The 23,429-nt window shown below is 45.4% G+C and overlaps 1 protein-coding gene across 4 annotated transcripts; it reads right to left on the minus strand.

The window, feature by feature from the left end:
• Positions 1 to 442: 442 nt before the first annotated feature.
• On the minus strand, positions 443 to 22,222 carry LOC119044654 (C-C motif chemokine 26-like). Of its 4 annotated transcripts, none has more exons than XM_053655352.1 (5): positions 22,149 to 22,222; positions 8,736 to 8,854; positions 4,363 to 4,518; positions 4,161 to 4,275; positions 443 to 625 (listed from the first exon to the last, which is right to left on the minus strand). In XM_053655352.1, the coding sequence occupies exons 3-5, from the start codon at positions 4,457 to 4,459 to the stop codon at positions 529 to 531; spliced, it is 309 nt and encodes a 102-aa protein (XP_053511327.1). In that variant the 5' UTR covers positions 4,460 to 4,518; positions 8,736 to 8,854; positions 22,149 to 22,222; the 3' UTR covers positions 443 to 528. The 4 variants fall into 4 exon arrangements, with proteins under 4 accessions (XP_053511327.1, XP_053511326.1, XP_036995007.2 ...); XM_053655351.1 differs by having other exon boundaries at positions 4,363 to 4,563; XM_037139112.2 differs by having other exon boundaries at positions 4,363 to 4,586.
• Between the last annotated feature and the right edge of the window lie 1,207 nt (positions 22,223 to 23,429).

The raw sequence follows: 23,429 nt of genomic DNA on the forward strand, positions 1-23,429 counted from the left end.
GTGAGACTCTTCAAAAAATTTTCTTTAGGTTATATAGACATAGGCATTCTAGGGTTGGTAGGTAGATAATATTCATGTTTCATTAATTTAAAAAAAACATTGACAAATATGAAGGCATTTCATTTACTTAACACTAACAGGCTATGAGGTGTTACACAGAATTTTCCAAGTAACATAAACTTACCTGACCAAATGATGTTTAAACATTTGATGGGCATTTAGCCAAAATGTATTAAAATTGTCCGTGGGATTTTTTTGCACAAAAACATAAAGGCAGACTTCAACACGAGGGTCGGTTTGGGGAGTGGGGCCCTACCAGGAAGTTGGCTGCAAATAGACTGTTTCTTTTCTTTGAAGAAAATCAGATTTATAGAATAAGAACGAGCAAGTCACATCTTTACCAAAACAAAAAAAAATATATCTTTATTAAACAAAACTCTGGTAGAAAACACCTCTTTCTCTTTGGCAGGCCCATGGAGGCCCAGGCCAAGAGCAGGGTCCGGGTGTCCTCGGGCTAAAAGGACACAGTCACAACCGCCGTTGAGCCTTCAGTAAAGAGATGTATTTTTGCACCCACTTTTCCTCCGGTTCTGCACAGACCTTCAGGCCTTTTTTGGTAGTGAATCTGCAGGAGAGAGGCACTGACAGTCAGTGCTGAGAAGGGATGGGGACCAGCCACCTGCCTCCAGTTCTAGCCCTGTCACCCTGTCTCTGCCCCTCTTTCTGGCCCTGGCCCTCCCTCCTCTCTCACACACGCTTTCTGCTGGAAACCACGCTTCCTGGCCCACCTCCCTTGAAGCATTTTCCAACAGCTCTAGTCAAAGCATGCAACCTGTACCCTGCCTCTTAACTGTTTTATTTTAATCTATCAACTTTATTGGGATGTAATTCGCACACAATGCAGTTCACTCATTTAAAGGGTATAATTATCATTCATTGGTTTTTAGCATATCCATGCATGACACAACCATTGCCACTACAATTTTAGAACATTTGCATCACCCCAGAAAGGAAACTTATATATATGCCACTTAATTCTTTTTATGTTTTAATTGAGAGACAGAGAAAGGAAGAAAGGGAGAAAAAATATCAATTTGTTGGACCACTTATTTATGTACTCATTGGCTGAATTTTGTATGTGCCCTGACTGGGAATCAAACCTGAAGTTGGAATCAAACCTGCAACCTTGGCATATCAGGAGGATACTCTAACCAACTGAGCTACCAGGCTAGGGCTGCCATTTAATCCTTAATGACATTATCATAGGTTGTTTGCCTTGACTCCTGCATTCCTTATATATGATTCCCGATTCCTGCTGTGATCTCATTAAGAAGAGGGGTTGTGGTTAATGTCCCTGAATCTGCTCCAGCCTCCTTGAGAGTACTCAGCCATGAAGAGAGCCTAGACCCAGTTGTTCTAGCCTGGAGTACCTTGCAGAGCCCAACAGAGTTTATAGGGCTCTCAGGAAGACTCCAGTACATGCAGGGGAGAAGAGCCAGGAGAATGAGAAAATCAGACAGAGGAAGTGCTTTCTGGATGTATGAAAGCATGCCATCACTCTTACTGAGAGATGGGGGGTCTCTGTCATCACCTCTTGAATTTAGGTCAGCCTTAGGGACTGGTCAACCAACAGAGTGTGGCAGAAATGACACTATGTGACTTCATAGGCTAAGTCAGAAAAGATGGTGGAGCTTCTTGGCTTACTTATGCTGGAGCCCTGAACCACCTTACAGGAGTCCTGTCAGACAGACAGGTCACCGGACTGTGAGGAAGCCTAAACGAGCCGAACAGAGAGATCACACAGAGAGGCCCCAAAGAGACAGACATGCCACCAGCTTCAGTTGTCCCATCTCCAGCACCATCTGACTTCAACCATCCAGCCAAGCTACCCCGGAAATTCAGACCCACAAAAACCATGAGAGATAAGAAACAGGTCATTGTTGCATGAAGCCTGTAAGTATTGGGGTAGTTCATTAAGCAACCATAGATAACTGATACAAGCCTCTCATCTTCTTTTTACAAATGCGGAAAATTGACTTGCCCAAGGTCACACACACAGCTTGTACTTGTAAGTGGCAGAGCCACTGCTTTGAGCCCAGTTCAGGGCTCTTTGCCAGCTGTCAGTTAAGTGTTGATGACTCTAAAGCTCCAGAAAGCCAATTGAGACACAAAGAAGACCCAGGACATCCCGAGCCTCAGAGTACCCCCTTCATATCCAGGCCCTTGAGGATCTTTTCTCGGTCCTTAACTTCTCAACAGCAGGCAGGTTGGCCTCTGAAGACCCTTCTTTCCCCTTCTGCACTATTCTCTCAAGCTCAGGAACCTCGTGTCCTAGGAGGAGTGACCTGCCCCTCCTTGTGTATTTGCACTTAAAAATGTTCTTGTTGAATGCTGGTAACTTGGATTCCCACCCTGCCCATGCATGTGGCAGCAACATGGCCAAATTCTGCCAGTGACGGAACTTTTGTCAAACATTCCCTGTGTGTAGGCACAGTACTAAGTGCTGTGTGTGCATTATCTCACTTAGTCCTGCCAGAGACTGTGAGGCGTCTGTCCCCTCTCCTGCTACCAATGAGCCTGGCCTGGCCCGACTCCTATTTACCTCCCTGCCTTGTCAGAGATATGTTCATCTTCCTCCCACTCACCTGCTGCTCCCTCTGCCTGGTGCATCCCTGCTCCTTCCTGCCCCTTTGACCTGGGCCACTCTCACTGGTCTTGAGGGTCTCAGTGTACCTGTCACTTCCTCAGGGGAACCTCCTGACACTAAGCAAGGTCCTCCTGTGACAATGATGAGGAGTGGCAGAATATGCTACCCCAAAATATGCCACTTTGGCATAAAGATTACTTTTAGCTAAAGGCACTTAAAAAAAATCAGGTGTGCCTGCGGAAGAGCTTGGAAAAGATGGGCTCCAGGACATGAGGCGATAACTGCCCAGATGAAAGGGAAAACCACTCAGCTTTGCCAGAATGGAGATCCCTGCAGCCAGGTGAAGAAGAAAGACGCATATTTTTGGTGGAGTGCGAACCCCTGCAGCTTTGGTAGAAGAGGCCCACGCGGCTTTGGGGTGCCCCCTTTGGCCGTGTGGCCTGGAAAGCAAGAGAGACTTTGGCTGAAACTGGGTACAAAGAACTCTTGCCAGTGGACCATGAGCGGGTACCACAGTATTTTGGATTAACTAGAGAGAGATCCTGCCTGCACGGTGACACAGCTGACAGTGCCAGCAGCCTGCAACACAGACGTGTGCTCTTTTCCTCACTTACGGTACCTGGGGTTGGGACAGTGGGAGAAGCGGGAGCTGTGTGGGTGTAGGTGTATATCCTAAAGGACTTTGATATTTTAGTGGAGGCATTAAGCCTAAATAGCATTAAATAAATATTTTGTTTCCTTTTCACACACACACAAAAAAAATCAGGTGCAAGAAGGGCTCTCTGACCTCCTCTTTCTTCCTGGAAACAGGAGATAAAACTCTCATGTAAAAAAATGTCCACTGTACCAGGAGGAAAGAAACATTTTTGTTATCAGAGATAGGGAGTCAGGCCAAGGCAATTCTGTAGAAACAGACCTTGTCAAAATAACTCTCATCATCCTCCAGGCACCACCCCCCCCCATACATTTTAGATACTTTTCTACAATTGCTTCTCTTTGATCAACTTAGTATAAATGCATTTAGGTTTTGCCACTTTCTTTTGAGGGGGGAGGGGCGGTCTTCATTCTCCTATGAGGGCTCCCACGTGCGTGTAAAAATCTGTATGCTTTTCTCCTGTTCATCTGTCTGTGTCGATTTAATTTTCAGGCCCAGCCTTTGACAAGCTCCCTCCTGCTCTCCTTCCTGCTGTCCCTTTCAAGCACCCATCACAAGTGTGATGATCTATTCTGTGCAAATGTCTTTTAATGACCCCTTTCTTATGCTAGATGTAAGGTCTATAAGGGCTGTCTTATTTTCTCTTTTACTCAGCACTTAGCATAGACTGGCGCACGGTATGGAAGTTAGGAAACCAAAGCTCAAGTCATATTTGTTACATTTGTCAGAGGCAGGGTGATAAACCAAGTTACCAGGTTTCCACCCTGAGGCTCATCTTGGTACTGTAGGGGACTGCCTTCTACCCACCCAATTACGTGGCTGGCAGGAACCCTAAAAGCCCAAATGAGAAATACTCACATCACAGCTTGCTGGGGACAGCTGCTCCTAGTGAATTCATAGCTTTGCACCAATTTCCAAGGAAGGGCCTTTGGGCTGAACTGTAAGCAGCAGTACTTGGCCACATTACTGCCACCTAAAAAACAGGGAGAGGAAGGAGACTGGAGACACCCCTTTGTTTCTACTCCCAGTCATCCCAGGAAGCAAGTTGGCAGCTACATACGTGTGGCAGTTCCAAGGTGGACACTCAGGATGAAAAGCAGGAGTACAAGGGAAGCCTTGGGGAAGCTCTTCATGGTGCTCCAAGCTGAGCCCTTCATGGCCTTCTCCTTGATTCCTCTTGTCTAAACACACCCCCTTTTATAGGGCTCAGCAGTCCCTGAAGATGATTCCAGATAATCTCGTGGTTAAGAATATGACACCACTGTAAATGAGGAAGTTGATGCCCTTAAGGAGATTAAAAAGTAAGACAATGTAATCTAGAGGAAGGGGAGAAGCCAGCATACAATTGAGTCTCTTGACCCAGTGTTATGTTACCAGTACCTCATTTGAAAAACAAAAGCAAAGAAAATAAAATAATAATTCCAGTGAACTGGCCCTACTTCCTTTACAACAAAATTAGTTGTTTCAGACAAATTTCTGGCTCTTGAGCTGAAGCTTTCTTTGTTTTATAAACATTGTTTATCTCTTGGTGAGGTCTGGGCAATCAGTCTCAGGACATGCATATAGGGCAGCCTGACCATGACAATGGACATCCAAGAACAAGGCTCCAGGCATAGGTGGATTGTGTTCTTAGTGTCACATATCACTCCCTACGGAGTTCCAGAGCTGCTTGGGGGCACCCAGAACTATCTCATCTGGTTTAGAGGATCAAAAGCCTGATAGGACACTACAATGGCCTAGAGTATGAAAGACAGACATTTTCCCAGCCCCTGCTTCGCACCTCCTGAGTCAGGCTCTTAGGTGAGGGGGCTGGGGAGTGGAGGGTACAAGAATCTATATTTTAACCAGGTTTAGCTGAGACTCCCTGCCAAGATGGAGGCATAGGTAAATATACTGTGCCTCCTTGCACAATCAAAAGAAGGACAACAACAAATTTAAAAACAAAAAATAACTACATCTGCCAGAAAAGTCAAACTGTATGGAAGTCCAACAGCCAAGGAGTTAAAGAAGAAACATTCATCCAGACTGGTAGGAGGGGTGGAATGATCCAGAATAGAGAGGACGCAGAGCAGGGTGGCGACTGGAGGACTGGGAGCAAATGTGCTCCCACATTTGCGTACAGATAAACCTGGAGGAACAGCTGGGGAGTGAGACTGACCACGCAACCTAGGGTTCCAGAGAGGGTAAATAAAGCTTCAAAACCTCCTGCTGTAAAAACCATTGGGGGTCGCGGCAGCAGGAGAAACTCCCAGTCTCTCAGGAAAGTTTGTTGGAGAGACCCACAGAGTCCTAGAAGATACACAAACCCACTCACCCAGGGACCAGCCTCTGAAAGAACACAATCTGCTTGTGGGTACCAGGGAAAGTAACTGAACGCTGCCAAGATCTAAGCCAGAAGCATTGTTTTCTCTTGGAACCCTCCCCTACACACAGTGCCACAACGCAGCTAAGAAGGTTGCCCCACCCTGACAAATACCTAAGGCTCTGCCCCTTACAATGTAGCAGATGCGCTGAGACCAAAAAAAAAAAAATGGCCAAAACAGATCAAAGCTCCAAAAACAGAACTAAGTGATGAAGAGACAGCCAACCTATTAGATGCAGAGTTCAAAACACTGGTAATCAGGATGCTCACAGAAATAAATGGTTGAGTGTGGTCACAAAGGGAGGAAAAAGTGAAGGCTATGCAAAGGGGAATGAAGAAAAATATACGGGGAACCAACAGTGAAGAGAAGGAAACCAGGACTCAAATCAATAATTTGGGACAAAAGGAAGAAATAAACATTCAACCAAAACAGAATGAAGAAACAAAAATTCAAAAAAATGAGAAGAAACTCTGGGACAACTTTAAGTGTTCCAACATCCGAATCATAGGGGTGCCAGAAGGAGAAGAGCAAGAGAAAGAAATTGAAAACTAATTTGAACAAATAATGTAGGAGAACTTCCCTAATCTGGCAAAGAAAATAGACTTTCAGGAAGTCCAGGAATTTCAGAGAGTCCCAAAGAAGTTGGGTCCAAGGAGAAACACACCAAGGAACATCATAATTAAGTTACCCAAGATTAAAGATAAGGAGAGAATCTTAAGACAGCAAGAGAAAAGGAGAGAGTTACCTACAAAAGAGTTCCCGTAAGACTATCAGCTGATTTCTCAAAAGAAACCTGCAGGCAAAAAGGGGCTGGAAAGAAGTATTCCAAGGACCTACATCCAAGGTTGGTCTATCCATCAAAACTATCATTTAGAATGGAAGGGTAGATAAAATGCTTCCCAGATATGGTCAAGTTAAAGGAGTTCATCATCACCAAGCCCTTATTATATGAAATAAGGGACTTATCTAAGAAGAAGAAGATCAAAACTATGAATAGTAAAGTGACAACAAACTCACACCTATCAACAACTGAACCTGAAAAAAAAAAAAGGAAGTAAAACAAACCAAGCAAACAACTAGAACAGGAGCAGAATCTCAGAAATGGAGATCACATGGAGGGTTATCAGTGGGGAGGGGAAGAATGGGGGAAAAGGTACAGGGAATAAGAAGCATAAATAGTAGGTACAAAATAGACAAGGGGAGGTAAAGAATAGTATAGGAAATGCTGAAGCCAAAGAACTTATGTACACGACTCATGGACATGAACTAAGGGTGGGGGGAATGCTGGTGAGAGAAGTGCAGGACAGAGGTGGATAAAGGGGAGAAAAAAATAGAGACAACTGTAAGAGCATAATGAATAAAATATATTAAAAAACATATTTGGGTGAAATGAGGAAAGTGAGTTTTAAAAAGGGGCAGTGACTTTTGCCAGAAGAGTCTTAGGAAGGGGTGGACGGGGTTTTTAGATTCTTGTTTCATGACTGCACTCAGTTGTTCCTACCTCTGATATGACCCTGTGTAAGAGGCCCCCCAAAAGAAGGATTTGTAATGGAGTCCATAACTCAGGGTGTCCAGGAAATATTAAAAATATGGGATGTCCTCACCCCCACAAGTCTGAGCTGAGGAGTGGCATACAGGGAGCAGGGCCATTCAAACCTGTTTTATACAGCAACAGTTTTGCAGCTAACCTCTGGCATGGTCATTTAACGTGTCTATAACCTTTAACTGGTTTCATGGATATGTTGAATAGCTGTGGCCATGCTCTGAGCCAGGGAGAAAGGAGTGACTTCCACCCAAGATGTAACTGGGAGGCACCCCCCCCTGGTTACAATGCCTGCTGGAGAGCTTAGAGATGACTGGCTCCATGCCACACCTGCCCAGACTCGCTGTGGCAGCCCAGTAAAGCTGGATGGATATGGGAGTGCTGGCAAGTGTAGCCAGTTGTGGGAGGAGTTGGAAACGGGGCTACAGAGGAAGACTGGCATGAGGATTTAAACCCAGATGCGGCAGCCATTGAAGAGAGAGCCATGTGGCTTTGGCAGAGTGGGGACCCCTGCAGCCTTGGTGAAGGAGAGCCACACGGCCATGGGAAGATCACCATGTGGCTTTAGCAGAGAACCACCACTGGGCTTTGGCTGAGAACCATGTGGTTCTGACAGAGTGGCAATGCCCCCCACACCCCAACCCCACCAGCAGCTTTGATTGGGGGACCCCCATGGCATTGGCAAGAGTGAGGACCCCATGGCTTTAGGGTGATCCTTTTGGTCATGTGGCTTAGGAAGCAGGAGAGACTTTGCCTGAAAGGAAAAGGAAAAAGGACTTTCACCAATGGGCCATGAGAAGGTGCCACACAACTTTGGACTAATTGGATATCCTGGCGACACAGCTGATGGTGCTGGGAACCGAGGGAGGCCTACCAGCCAAGCATGGATTACTGGGAAGAACCAGGGGCTGCCTGAGCCATGGACTTCTATTTCTTTTCCCGAGATACGGTATCCCAGACCGGGCAAAGTGGGGAAGGAAGGACTGTGTGTGTTTGTGGGTGTTTTAAGGGACTCTGGTGAAGACATTAAGTCATTACTCTTAAGTCTGTATAACTTGAGTAAATAATTTCTTTCCTTTTCACCCATCTCTAACATGGAGAGCTATAATTCTCTAGCGATGGGAAAGGTGAACCTAGTACAGGGGGACCCCCTTCCCTGGCGGCCAATCCAGGAAAACCATGGGAGACCACATGTGCAGTAGCTTTAAAGTAATACAACTACTTGCACGTGTGCAGTAAAAACCTGCCAAAATAGACAGGGAGGATCGGCCCTGTAAGAGTCGAATCCCTCCAGCCCAATGAGGTCAGTCTCTGCTTGGAGTTGGCCTATTCCCATGCTCTCTGTTATAAACTCTGGGTGTTCAGTTCAATTCTTTGTCCCGATCACCAAGAACCTGGTTACCTGTGCCCACCTGTGACACCTGGACTTACAAAATTTTAATTTAAGCCTTGGCTGGTATGGCTGAGTGGCTGGGGTGTCATTCTGTAACCAGAGTCCCAGATTCGATTCCCTGTCAAGGCACATACCTGGGTTGGAGGTCCATTCTTGGTCTGGGCACAAACAATCCTCGGTTCAGGCATGTGTGGGAGGCAACCAATGGATGCTTCCTTTGCATCCATGTTTCTCTCTCCCCCTTCCTCTCTCTCTAAATGCAATGAAAAAGCAAAATGAAATTTGAATTTAAGGTTAAGAAAAGGCCACAGTCATCCTGTACCATAGGTTTATTTCAAACTAGCTAGAACATTCGAACGCCTTCCTTGAGAGCATTAACTACTCTTGAGTACAGGGAACTCACTGTTGAACTCAGCTCGACCTAGGACAGCTCTGACAATGTGTCACAAAGCTCTCTTAAGGTTTTAAAAATTTAGCCAATGCCTTGGCTGATATGGCTCAATGGATTGAGAGCCGGCCTGCAAAGCAAAGGGTCACTGGTTCGATTCCCAGTCAGGGCACATGCCTAGGCTAGCCAGGTCCCCAGTGGGGTGACACATGAGAGGCAACCACACATTGATGTTTCTCTCCCTCTTTCTCTCTCCCTCCCCTCTCTCTAAAAATAAATGAATAAAAGCTTTTTTTAAAAATTAGCTGAAATCTGCCCTGGCTGATGTGGCTCAGTGGATTGAGTGCCTACCTGTGAACCAGTGTCACTGGTTTGATTCCCAGTCAGAGCACATGCCTGGGTTGCAAGCCAGGTAGGTCCCCAGGGAGGGGCATGCAACAGGCAACCACACATTGATGTTTTTCTTTTTCTCCTCCTTCTAAAAATAAATACATAAAATCTTTTAAGAAAATTTAGCTGAAATCTATCCACTGGGCCACACCAGCCAGGGCTAGCTGAAATCTATATTCCCATTGCTTTTACTTATTGACCCAATTCTATACAAAAAAAAAAAAAAAGCCTAATTTCTATTCCCTTTTTCTTGGTAGATTTCAGCAGATTTGTAGACCATTGTTTAAGTTTGGATTTCCCTAGAACAAGCCATGAAAGAAGGATTCTGGTGTAAGAAATTCATGAGAGACATGAAACCAGAAGGTGCCAGTCAAGGGGAAAGCTGGGGGGGGGGGTGGAACCTGGGGACGAGGGAAGAGTGAATGCCAATACAAGGCAGGTGATCAAGCAGGCTACCACCACAAGCAGCTCGAGCTCAGTTTCACTACTGGGTTCTGGGAGCCAGTGCAGAACCAGCCTGAGTCAGCCAAGTTGCGTAGTGAGGAAGTGGGGACATTAACCCCCCAGCCCTCTGGATGGCATTTGCTGCAGGCTGTCTCCCACTTTTGGCTTGTCCTCTGAGTAGGCTGAGCATGCATGCTCTGTGATTAGGAAAGAGGTCCTCAGGCTGCGTCCAGGGGTTCCGCAATGAGCAGACTTTGGCTCGCAGAGGGAACAAGGAGGGGCTGTGGGTGAGACCCCAACAGCACCTTCCACAGCCATTATTGTGTTTGTCCTGAATGTTCTGTTCTTTAGGTGACACTCCCCTATGCCTTCAGTTCACCCCCAGCCATCCCACCACCGTACACACCAGTCTCTGCTTAAAGGAACAGTTATCGTTTGCTGGGAACCCACATGCTTCATGAGCAGGACACACACACACACTAACTATAAGAGGATGATAAACAGTTGGTAAGTTGGACTACACAAAATTTGGAAGTTTTATTCATTAGAAGACACCAGTAGAAGAGTGAAACATAGTCTGCAGTTTGGAAGATGTTTTCAGTGCATCTGTACTAGTTAATAGTGTCCCCTCAATTCACAGCCACCCAGAACATCAGACTACAACCTTATCTAGAAAAGAGAAACTCTGCTGTTATTGGTGGAGGAGTTTATACTAGATTAGGGTGAGCTCTTGTGATATTGTGTTTTATAATGAGAATATGTATTTCGTCTACATCCCCTGGCACACAGCTCCTACAATTCTTGTGGTTTTCTGAGTAGTTCAAGAAATGGGAGCATCTTCTGTGATAATATTTGGTCTTATATCCTCAGCTTGTAAAATAGCACCAAAGCAATGAAGGTGAAAGCAGCGTCTTGTTATTCATAACAAGCCCCTTTTGGCCACACCTTTTAACTTTTATTTTTAATTTTTATTTTTTTAAATTTATATTTATTGATTTAGTTTATTTTTTAATAAAAATTCAATTTATTTATTTTTATTTTTTAATAAAAATAAAATTTATTTATTTTTAGAGAGGCGAAGAGAGGAAGAAAGAGAGGGAGAGAAACATCAGTGTGTGGCTGCCTCTCATGTGTCGCCCACTGGGGACCTGGTCTGCAACCCAGGCATGTGCCCAGACTGGGAACTAAATCGATAACCCTTTGGGTCACAGGCAAGTGCTCAACCCACTGAGCCACAACAGCCAGGGCCTTTTTTTTTTCCAACTACACCCTTTATTTTAATCATGTAATTTATGGAAAGCCCCTAGGTGACCAAAGGATGAAGACTGGTTGCCAGGAGAAACAATCCTGTGATTATAAGGTTGGAATTTTCAGCCCATTCCCTAATCTGCAGAAAAGGGAGAGGAGCTGGAGGTTAAATTAATCCCTAGTGGCCAATGATTTAATCAGTCCTGCCTACATAATAAAGCCTCCACAAAAATCCCAAAAGAACATAGTTCAGAGAATTTCTAGGCTGGCAAACGTGTGGAGCTGTTGGCAGGGTGGTGAGCCCAGAGAGGGCATGGATGGAAGGAAGCTCAGCGCCCTCCCCACTCCCTTGTTCTGCGCATCTCTGCCATCTGCCAGTTCCTGAGTCAGGTCTGTTATAAGAAACTAGTGTCTAAGCACAGCTCCTGCCCCCTGAAGTGATGATGGCTGACTTTCTGAGTTGGCTTTTTCCAGTGTCCCCTGAGTGTTTGGGTCTTTCTTTGCCTTTCTAAAGTGACTTTAAGTAGTGGGTGGCAAGGCGGTAGGGCCGAGACCTCTTGTGTGCACCACCACCAACCCCTGAGACTGTCATCACCCTGTGGCAGCCCTGTCCCCCTTTCCTGGACACTCCTTCCAAAAGTACCTGGCTCCCAGATTATAAATGAACTGCCTGGTTCTGACCTTCTCTGAGGCTGCCTTTCCTGCATCCTGCCTCTCCAGGGAGAAGCCTGGGTAAAGGCTGGGCCTTGGATTTATCCATTCCTCCTAGTTAACACCCCTTTTTATTTATTTGTTTTCTCCATGTGTGTTATTTCCTAATTTACTTACCCCCTTCTCCCCCTTTTTTTAAAGAGCAAATCTTTTTGTAACTTTGTAATTTAAAAAACTGAAAAAACTCAAAGCCCCAGAGCCAATAAATCTAAGTGACCAAGAGATAGACAACCTTTCAGATTTACAGTTCAAAACACTGGTGATCAGGATGCTCGCAAAATTGGTTGATTTTAGTCAAAAATTTAGAGGAACAAATGAAGGCTAAACTAAGTGAAATGAAGGGAAATGCACAGGAAACCAATAGTGATGGAAAGGAAACTGGGACTCAAATCAAGGGAGTGGACCACAAGGAAGAAAGAAACATCCAATCAGAAAAGAATGAAGAAACAAGAATTCAAAAAAATGAGGAGAGGCTTAGGAACCTCCAGGACATCTTTAAATGTTCCAACATCCGAATTATAGGGATACCAGAAGGGGAAGAGTAACAGCCACAAATGGAAAATTTATTTGAACAAATAATAAAGAAGAACTTCCCCAATCTGGCAAAGGAAATACACGTCCAGGAAGTCCAGGAAGCTCAAAGAGTCCCAAAGAAGTTGGACCCAAGAAGGAACACACCAAGGCACATCATAATTACATTAGCCAAGATTAAAATGAAGGAGAGAATCCTAGAATGAGCAAGAGATAAGGGGACAGTCACCCACAAAGGAGTTCCCATCAGACTGTCAGCTGACTTCTCAAAAGAGATCTTACAGGCAAGAAGGGGCTGGAAAGAAGTATTCCAACTTATGAAATCCAAAGACCTACATCCAAGATTGCTCTATCCAGCAAAGCTTTCATTTAGAATGAAAGGACAGATAAAGTACTTCTCAGATAAGGTCAAGTTCAAGGAGTTCATCATCACCAAGCCCTTATTATATGAAATGTTAAAGGGACTTACCTAGGAAAAAGAAGATAAAAAATATGAACAGTGAAAGGACAGCAAACTTACAGTTATTAACAAACACACCTAAAACAAAAGCAAACTAAGAGGACAGCTAGATCAGGAGTGGAACCATAGAAATGAAGATCTCATGGAGGGTTAGCAACAGGGGAGTGGGAGAAGGAGAAGGGGGGAGAAGGTACAGAAAATAAGTAGCATAAATGGCAGGTAGAAAATAGATGGGGAGAGGGCAAAAATAGTATGGGAAATATAGAATCTAAAGAACTTGAGACACGTGGTCATAAACTAAAGGGAGGAATGGTGGGGGAGGGGGGGTGCAGGGTGGAGGGGAATGAAGGGGGGAAATGGGACAACTGTAATGGCATAATCAATAAAATATATTTTAAAAAATAAATAACTGAAAAAAAGTACTGAAAAAATTTGGGGGGAATTTTTTACTTTTTTCCTTTGTAAAACATCAGCCTTTTAAAAGCTTTATTGTGGTTGTTAATTTGAAGTAATGTAATAAAGTAGAAGAGGATATAGTAAAAAAAAAAAAAGAAGCTAGTGTCTACTAAGTAACTGTAATTTTCCTGAGTTCTATGAGTCACTCTAGCAAATTACTGATCCTGAGGAGGGAATCCTGGGAACCTCTGATCCACAGCAGGTTGGTCAGAAGCACAGGTAACAACCTGGACTTGTGATTGGCATCTGAAGTTGGGGCAGCCTTGAGGGACTGAGCCCTTTGCCTAAGGCAGGGGTGTCAAACTCATGTTCATTGGGGGCCACATCAGCCTCCTGGTTGCCTTCAAAGGGCCAAAATAATTTTAGAACTGTATAAATGTAACTACTTCTTAACTGTTAAGGAGTTGAAATTATATTTAGCCCACTGAAGGCAATTGCAAGGCTGATGTGGCCCCTGGTGAAAATGAGTGTGACACCTCTGCTCTAAGGTGTCTGACGTTATCTTGAAGTAGACAGTATCAGAATTTGTCGGGGTCCAGCCTCGGCAGGCCTCAGGGTCCCCGAAGGATGGATGGTGCAGGCAACGAATGAAGAGTCAGACATCTAATTGGATGTCGGAGAACAGCTAGCCTCCATGGGGCTGACCAAACTCTCAGAGTTTGATTCAAGCTTTATTTTTATAGAGATTGTTACATAAAATTAAAGGAACAGGTACATGGCATGATCAGTTAGGCAGAAAAAATCAACACAGAGGTAACTAGGAAAAGTACAGGAAGTTCCATAGATTCAGTTATGCTAAACAAGGGTTATTTTGACCAGGAGAGCCATTAATCAGACAATTAGAAATAACTGTATGTACAGAGTTTCAAATGTCTTACTGATGGATAGATGTTAAAGTTCTTAGAATTTGGCATGGGTCAAAGGATACGCTAGACTGATCAGTGGTTATAGAACAAGGCCTTTGTGGTGTCTAACTTAGCTATCTATCTTCTTGTCTAGAATCTTTCTGTACTTTGCACTCTAACTCCTTAGTAATTGTTTCTATGTGCTTACTTGGTAATAGTTAACCAGCTTCCTCTGCTTCTTTGCCTGTCTAATTCCATTAATATATATTCCTGTCCAAGGTAGAGGAGGGGCTGTTACTCCATCAACTTTTAGACATTCAGGGGCTACCCCATCAGCGGGGACTTTTGATCTATGGCCAAGAAATTATTTTGTACAACCTCATTGGAATTCTGTGGATCATTGGACTTTAAATACAGGTGTCTAAAAATCCCACTACCTATTAATTGCAAAGCAAACATGCAAGAAGAGACAGGCAGGAAGTCCAGCCGCAGTTGCCTCTGCTGTGCAGATGCATCTCATCCGTCCCGACTGTGTCAAGGGACGGCTGCTGGTCAGCTCCTGACAAGAATTGAGTTAAATGGTAGGATACTCAGCTGGTGTGTAAGAATTGCTTGGTGAGGAAAACCTCCCCACATCAGGTGTTAGAAGTAAAGTATTAAGAGTAGAGTGTTGTGCTCTGGCTGATGTGGTTCAGTGGACTGAGTGCCAGCCTGTGAACCAAAGGGTTGCTAGTTTGATTCCCAGTCAGGGCACATGCCTGGGTTGTGGGGCCAGGTCCCTAGTAGGAAATGTGTCAGAGGCAACCACACATTGATGTTTCTCTCCCTCTCTTTCTCCCTCCATTCCCCTATGTCTACAAATAAATAAAATCTTAAAAAAAAAAGAAAGTAGAGTATTGTGATGAGTAGACAGAAAACAGAAGAGTTTCTTTATAAGAAGTCCATGCAAGGAGACAGGGACACAAGAAAGAAGTCCCCACAAGAATGGAGGCAGAGATTGGAGTCATGCATTTACTTACAAGCTGGGAGCATCCAGGACGGCCAGGAGCCACTAGGAGGTAGAAAGAGGCAAGGGAGCATCCTTCCCCAGGGCCTTTAGAGGGAGCACAGCCCTGCCAACACCTTGATTTCAGACTTCTACCCTCCAGAACCATGACAGAGTACATTTCTCTTGTTTTAAGCCACCCACTTTGTGGTAATTGGTTAAGAAGCTCTAAGAAACTAATACAACATGTATTTGTAAAAGGGCTAAAATTGAGAATATATAAAGAACACTGTAACTCAACAAGAAAAAGACAGCCCAGTAGAAAAATGGCTGAAGCTGAAACACTTGAAGAAAGAGGAAGCCCAAACAATGAATGAAAAGGGGCTTGATTACAGAAGCCATCAGAGGAACGCAACTCAAACCCCAATGTGATCCCCCATACCCACCAGAATAGCTAGAGAGAGAAAGATGGAAAACGCCAAATATTAATGAGGATATGGCACACGGGAAGCTCACACACTGCTGGTGGGAGAGCAAGACTACTGGCAGCATTTCACTGAAGCTGGAAATGCACATACTCCATAACCCAGCAGCTCCTCTCACAGGCCCAGAGCCAAGGGCGATGTGTCCACATGTCTGCCAAAGCCACTGTTTGTAATAACACCAAACCGGAAGCCATCCACATACCCATCACCAGTAGAATAGAACAGGTCTTGGTTTATTAAAATAATACAGTGCCACAGACTGACAACTCTGTGTGCGTGTGGTGTGGGGGGTGGTTAGAGGGGTGGAGGGATTGAGCAAAAAAGACAACTCATGGACTCAGACAACAATGCAGTGATGGTGGGGGAGGGGTGGAGGTGGAAAGGATATGGGGAGATAAATGGTAATGGAGATACAATAAAAATTAAAAAATACAATAAAAAGTGAATAAAATAAACATGGTCTAATACCATGCAACAATGAGAATGAATTATAATTACATGTAACCACATAGATGTATTTCATGACCTAATGATGAAGCAAGGAAGCCAGGTACCAAAGAGAAATATTGTGGGATGCCATGATTATAAAGCATCCAACAAGCCAAGCTAGCCTATAATGGTGGAAGTCGGAGCAGTGGTCACCCTTTGGGGAGAGCTCTGGGGGCTTGTATGCTGTTCCTTGATCTAGGCGCTGGTGCACCCATTTACCCTGCTGAAAACTCATTAAGCTGTACTCTTAGGAATTGTGTGCTTTTCTGTTTGTATATTATATTTCAATAAATTAGTGAAGGGGAAGGAAATGATATGGTAAATAAAACAAGTAATTCTGCAGTTAAGGAAAGGTTTTTATTGGCCCGTGGCCTTCCCATTTCCCTTCCTTCCTCCTCCCCACTTCCTGATCAGAGTGTTTCTCATTTCACAGAAAAGCACAGCTGGCGACCCTGGCAGCCCACATCTTGTTTGTGCTGTCTCTGCTTCCTGCTTTCCAACTCTGCCAGAGCTCCCGCCAGCCTCCAGGCTCTCCAGGGTTTGCCTTTGTTGCCATACTCCCTGGGATCTGAGGTTAAGGCCTCTCCTTAGCTTAAATAACTGTATCTTCAAAAATCCTATTTCCAGATAAGTTCACATTCTGAGGTTCTGGGTGGACATGATTTTTTGGGAGATATGACTCAACCCAGTACAGGTCTATTAGAAAAATCTCCCACCCTATAGATTGCTTTCCCACTCTTTTTTTTTTAATATATATTTTTTAAAGATTTTATTTATTTTTATTTATCTTTAGAGGGGAAGGGGGGAAGGAGAGAAGGAGAGAAACATCAATGCATGGTTGCCTTTCATGCGTCCCCTGCTGAGAACCGGCCCGCAGGGAACCGGCCCGCAACCCAGGCATGCGCCCTGACTGGGAATCGAATTGAGATCGTGTGGTGATCGGGTGGTTCACAGGCCTGCACTCAATCCACTGAGCCACACCAGCCAGGGCTGCTTTCCCACTCTTTTATTAGTGTCTTCTAACAAATACAAGCTCCAAATTTTAATGCGGTGCACTTTATCAACTTTCTTCCTTTTTGGTTAATAATGATTGCATTTGTGAGGCATCTGGGTCCCTTCAGCCAAGGAACACATCTGTAAATGGGCTTCTGCTGAAATTCCTTCTTGGTTCTTGTGCACGAGGCTAATCTGGCCGGGGCCTCGAATACATCCTTAATGCCAGCCCATCACTAGTGACCCTGCATCCTGGTCTGCTCCCAACAGCCCTCTCCCTACGGTTGAAGCCCCTGACCCTACCGAACAGCCCGCTGGCTGGGCTCCTGCTGCCTGTGTATGGATCACTGAGAACCCTTCATCCCATGTGGTCTGGACAGCCGTCAGCACTCCCTGCTGCTGTTAACCCGTCCCCAAACTTGGCCTACCAGTCTTCTGTGGCCACAGGCACTGGGCTCAGGCAGCCTGACTTGTCTCTGCAGGCCTACCTTCCTTAGCTGGGTTGCTTCTCCCCCTTCCATTACCCTCATTATGGACTGAATTATGCTCCCCCCAAACTCACATATTCAAGCCTTATCCCCTAGGTGACTATATTTGGAAACAGGGTCTTCAAAGAGGTAATTATGGTTAAGAATGGGCCCTGATCCAATAGGACTAGTGTCCTTATAAGAAGGAGAAGAGATACCACAGATGCACATGAACAGAGGAAAGGCCACATGAGGACAACACAGTAGGTAGTTAGCCATCTGCAAGGCAAGGAGAGAGGCCTCGGCAGAAACCAACCCTGTGGGCACCTTGATCTTGAACTTTCAGCCTCTGGAACTATGTACAATTAAATTTCTGTTGTTTAAGCCACCCAGTCTGAGATATTTGGTTACAGCATCCCGAGCTGAGTAGTACAACCTCACACCCTCGTGAGGGGGCTCCTCCCATCTTCCTTTGTATCCAGGGTTGAGTTCTCCCAGAAGTAGATGCTGAGCACAAACAGTGAGGAGATCACAGGAAGTACACTGGGGTGGAGTGGGGTGACAGAAGGGAAGGCAGCCAGTAAAGGAAGGCGCTTTATCAAGCGGGTTACCACTGGGGGTAACTGGGGCTCAGCCCTGCTGTAGATCTCTAGACACGGACCAGAGTCCTGCAACTGAGAGCAAGAAAGCCAGGGCCCTCATCCTCTACCTTCCCTCGCCACTGGCTGAGGGCACTTGGACCTGCCTGCCCTGTACTGTACTTGGGCCAAGAGGGAGCCCTGGATGGAGGATTCAGGTGCATGTGATGATGGCTGAGGGAACAGTGAGAACAGAAGGGTGAGTGTTGACAGGGTGTGGGCTGGGCACTGCCAGTGTCTGCTCCATGCGCACTAGTGGGTAGGGGCAGAATGTCCTTTGGCGGGGGACATAATGTCCCATTATGTGTCTGCAAAGACTTCACCCTCTGGGCCTATGACCCATGGCGCCTGCTCAGGGAAGCTTTTCTCCATCCTCCCTTCCAAGCTGGATTGTGTGGCCCCCTCCACTCCACTGCACCAGGTTGTGCAGTGTTGAATTACGGAGCTGCAGCCGCACCATCCCTTCTTCACACTCGTCAGCTTACCTGCCCGCCTTCCATCCTGGATGGTGGTTTTTTACTTTCATTCCTTCACTGACTCGTCCATTCAGCAAACATTTTTTTTATACTGTCTGCATTGTGCCAGATGCTGAGATCGAAAGGTAAACTTGACAGATGTGGTCCCTGCTGTCTACACACTGGGAGGCTATATTTACTAGGGGGAATTGACATTAAACAGAAAACAGTTACCCAATACATTATTAATTACACCTGGGTATGTGCTTTGATGGAGAAGCAGAGTGAGCTTGGAGAATGTAAACTGAGGGAATCTGAATGAGGCTGGGGGTTAGAAAAGTCTTCCTTTAAAGTGACCTTCACACTTAGTCATGAAGAACAAGGTGCTGGTTTTTCTCCATTTGCATGCACCTGTGCATATACATGCACGTGCACACACACCTTGTCTCTGCAACTCATCATTCTCTACCCTCCTCTGCCCTTTGTAGGGTGGGAATATGACCTTCACAGACAGCATCTTCAAGCTTCCTGACCTTCCCCTCTGGCTGCCTCCTAGATTCTGCTTGTCCTGCTTCCTCCCTGACTGGACATAGCTCTGGTAGCGGTCTGTGTTTCTCCATGGCCCCAGCTCCTGTGGGACAATGCCTTTGCTGCAGCTGTAGCTCTCTGGTTCTCTGGGCTCTGTAACCTCTGTAATATTATTCTTGCCCATGCCCCTTATGCCTAAAGGTGGTGGCATTTACTTGCTGTGCTAGTCCTTGGGCGCCTCACCATCCCTATGTACTCTTGAACACTGCTGCAGATCACTGCACGCTCTCCTGTTATTAAAGTCTCTTTCTCTAGACCCTTTTGCATTTGTCATATGGATTCTACTAAGACCCTGACTGGAAAAAATACAACTAAACTAATAGGACAAAGAAAGCATTCCAGGGAGCGTGAATGTACACACAAAGGCCTTGTGGCAGGAGGCAGCAGAGAATATTTGAGGAACTGAAAGGGAGCCCGCACAGTGTGGGCAGGGAGAAGGCGTGGGAGGTGAGGAGTGAAATGGGGATGTGGAGGTGGAGCAGGCTGGGGCCAGGCCAGGCAGGACCCTGCTTAGCAGCAGCTAACACTTGGGGCTGACTGTGTGCCAGGCACTATTCTATGGTGCTTCACCCATATGAGCTCCTAACACAGCGCTATATGGCAGGTGTGTTACTAGTCTCTTTTTACAGATGAGGAAACCGAGGCACACCTGGTAATTGGTGAGACCAGGATACCAATGCAGGTAGTCTAGCTCCAAAGCCCATGCTCTTTATCTCCAGGCCCAGGGGCAGATCTGAGTTTTATGGAAGCTAAAGTTTACTCAGTTTGCAGGCCCTCTTAAAAAAAAAAAAAAAGACACAAAGCTGCCAAATGTGTTGCAGAGCTTTAGAAGGGGCCATGCAAGTCAGAGGCCCTGAAATAAAGGATTCTTGAGCTTCCAAAAATCTGCACCAACTCTGCTCTACTGCCTCCTATACAGAGTGTGGGTCAAGCATTTTCTTCTTTATCCTAAATGCAATGGGAAGACATTAATGAGTTTAACCATGGGAATACCACGATTAGAGGCGGAATTTACAAAGACCACCATGGCTGTTGTAAGGGGGATGCACTAGAAAGAGACAAAGAGGGGTGTGGAAACCCAGTAAGAAGACTTTGTCTTCACAAGCCTGAGCACAGTGTCTGGAATCCACTTGTTTCATAGATGTTTGCTGAGTTCTTACCAGGTACCCAAGTGCTGTCCAAGGCTCTGGAGGTATGTGGAGGTCCAGACCCAGCCCAGCCTTTACGGAGGCTGAGTGAATGGAAACAAAGCCCTGCCTGCTGTCCCAGTGAGACCTAAGGACAGGGGAGCAGGGAGAGATCGGAAGGAGGCACAGTGTGCGTTAGAAGGGTTTCCCCAGCACTGGGCAGCTCCCTCAAAAACTTACAGTGTCCTGGTTTAGGTCTGTTAAAGATAAATACAGTCATGCACCACATAATGACATTTTGGTCAATGACCAGCCACTTCTACAACAGTGGTCCCATTAGATTGTAACAGACCTGAAGTTTCTATAAGCAATGGAAGAATATGAGGCTCAGGAGGATTTTTCTTCTCTGATGCCAGCAACACTTGGGCTGGGCTATAGATTGCCCCCCTCTCACAGCACACCCATTCTGAGGGCATGTCAGTCAGTCTGACCACTTTGAGTAGGGAGAAGCCTGTCCCAGAACTACATATTCTCTTTCTTTCTTTTTTAGGAATACCACTAAATTCCTTAATCTGACTACTGCTCCAACATGCAATAACCAAGACCACACTGCCATGACAACCCCTGTGCTGTTTCTTCTCACTGCTGATGCTCGAGCTGCTGTGCACCCCCTCCCAATAGTCACTGCTACGGTAACCTCTGCCTGACCCTCTGGTTTCTCCTTGAGGTTTCCAGTCCGCCCAGCCCGCATCCCTGTTCATGCAGCCGCATTGGCAGCCTCAACATTCCATCTCTGACTCTGCTGGAAGGACGCTGGGGAGCCCTTGTCGGGTAGTATTTATAAAATCTGCAGTCATGTGTGGCAGCAAGTTTCAACTGGTGAGTCTCAAGAATTTTAAAACATGCAATACCTGACTTTAGTCAGGGTCACTGACCTCTTTTCCCTTAGACTGTAAAAAAAAAGATAACAGCCAACACAATAGCCATCTGGTGTGAATAATCAAAATGATATTTAGTTTTTGTCAGATCAGCAAAAAATATATTTTTTTGGTGTGCCGTAGAATTTCAGTAAGTTGTTTATGTGTGCCATGACATGAAGAAGGGTGAAAATCACCCCGACTAGTGTGACTCAGTGGATTGAGAGCCGGTCTGTGAACCAGAAGGTCACAGTTCGATTCCCAGTCAAGGCAAATGCCTGGGTTGTGGGCCAGGTCCCCAGTTGGGGGCGCTCGAGAGGCAACCGAATGATGTTTTTCTCCCACATCAATGTTTCTCTCCCTCTCTTTCTCCCTCTTTTCCCTTCTCTCTGAAAATAAAATGTTTTTAAAAATGAAAGAAGAAAAAAGAAAAGGAAAGAAAAGAAAAAAGGTTGAAAATCACTGATGTACAATAACGACCTAAGCCTTCACATTCACTCACCGCTGACTCAGAGCAGTCCTGCAAGTTCCATTCAGGGTAAGTGGTCTATATAGCTATCATTTAAAAAAATCGTTGATACCATATTTTTATTAAAGCTTTTCTATGTATAGGTATGTTTAGATACAGAAATACTTCCCATTGTGTTACAGAAGCCGACAGTATCTGGCACAGTAACACGCTGTACAGGGTTGTAGCCCGGCAACAGCAGGCTACACCACACGGCCTAGGTGCGTGGTGCTACAGGGTCTCGGTGCGTGTTAGAGCACTCCAGAATGACCCCACACCAACAAAATCGCCTAACAATGCCTGTCTCAGTGCCCATCCCCATCATCAGTGACACATGACTGGAAAAGAAACCTCATTTAAAGTGAAGCCCCGACGGGGAGCTCTCGCACACTACCAACCACGTCCGAAACGGGAGGCCATACCACAGCAGGAAGAATTTCTCCTTGTCCAGCAAAATGCTTCAGTCTTCACCTGAACCTCTTCAGCTGGTTGCTTCAGGTTGAGCTCCTAGTTAAAGGCCAACCAAGCACACTCAGCCAGTGAGAAACAGCACACTCAGCCAATGAGAAGCCGTTACCCTCTGAACTCTTCAGAAATAGCCCCTCCCAACTTTCTCTCTCCCCACCCCCACCACTGTTCTTCCTACCTGCCTGTCACAGTTTGCCAAAAGTTTGCTTACCCTGAACTGCAGTTCTTCTGCTATTCCGGAATAAACCCATTATACTGGCAAAATAACTGGCTCTTTTGTTCTGTTACTTATTTATTTTTTTTATTGTTTAATTACAGTTGTTCCCATTCCTCCCCCATTACCATCCCTTGCCCTACCACACCCCCACTTCCCTCATTCAATTCTCCCCCCTCCCCCATTGTCTTTGTCCATAGGTCCTTCATACTTGTTCCTTGACTTGACCCTTCTCCTCTTTCCCTGTTACCCCTCCTCCCTTCCTTCTGGTCACTGTCAGTTTGTTCTTTATTTCCATGTCTCTGGTTCTATTTTGCTCACTTGTTTTTTTGTTGATTAGGTTCCACTTGTAGGTGAGATAACGTGGTGTTTGTCTTTCACTGCCTGGCTTATTTCACTTACCATAATACTCCCTAGCTCCATCCATGCTGTCACAAAGGGTAGGTATTCTTCTTTCTTTCTGCTGCGTAGTATTCCATTTCATAACTGTACCACAGTTTTTTGATCCACTCATTTACTGATGGGCACTTCGGCTGTTTCCAGCTCTTGGCTATTGTAAATAACACTGCTATGAACAATGTGGTTCTTTTGAATTGGTGTTTCAGGATTCTTAGAGTATAATCCCAGCAGTGGAATTGCTGAGATTTTGTTTTTAAAGGTCAACATGCTTAATAGAAACAGGGTGGAATCTAGAAAAGAAATCATGTTTTCTAGAATTGGAAAAAGGCAAACCCTTTTTGTTTGTTTGTAACCAGTAACTCCTTTTATCCTTGCAACAGTTTTATGAGGGAGGTTTTATTATCCCCCTTTAATAGAAGGAGACTGAAGTTCAGAGAGGTGAGGTGATTTGTTCAAGGTCCACAGCTAGTAGGTGGCGGGCCAAGGTTCAAAGTCAAGTCTGTCTTATGCCTTTGCCTTGTCCTGCCTCTGAGTGCCTTAGGGTCCTGGCCCCTGATCTCCTTTCCTTGAGAAAGGAGCCTCAGTGTTTGGTTGCCCCAGGAGCCAAAACTACTCTCTGATT

The sequence above is a fragment of the Artibeus jamaicensis genome, unplaced genomic scaffold, assembly GCF_021234435.1.
Source record: "Artibeus jamaicensis isolate MK-2021 breed Jamaican fruit bat unplaced genomic scaffold, CSHL_Jam_final contig_956, whole genome shotgun sequence".
Classification (NCBI taxonomy): Eukaryota; Metazoa; Chordata; class Mammalia; order Chiroptera; family Phyllostomidae; genus Artibeus; species Artibeus jamaicensis.

Bases quoted from the DNA above. Each gene is read 5' to 3' on its own strand.
- LOC119044654 (XM_053655352.1), bottom strand. From the start codon at position 4,459: ATGAAGGGCTCAGCTTGGAGCACCATGAAGAGCTTCCCCAAGGCTTCC. The intron at 4,276-4,362 runs GTATGTAGCTGC...CCTGTTTTTTAG, and splicing joins CCACCTTGGAACTGCCACAC to GTGGCAGTAATGTGGCCAAG. The intron at 626-4,160 runs GTGAGTATTTCT...TCTCTCCTGCAG, and splicing joins TGTCCCCAGCAAGCTGTGAT to ATTCACTACCAAAAAAGGCC.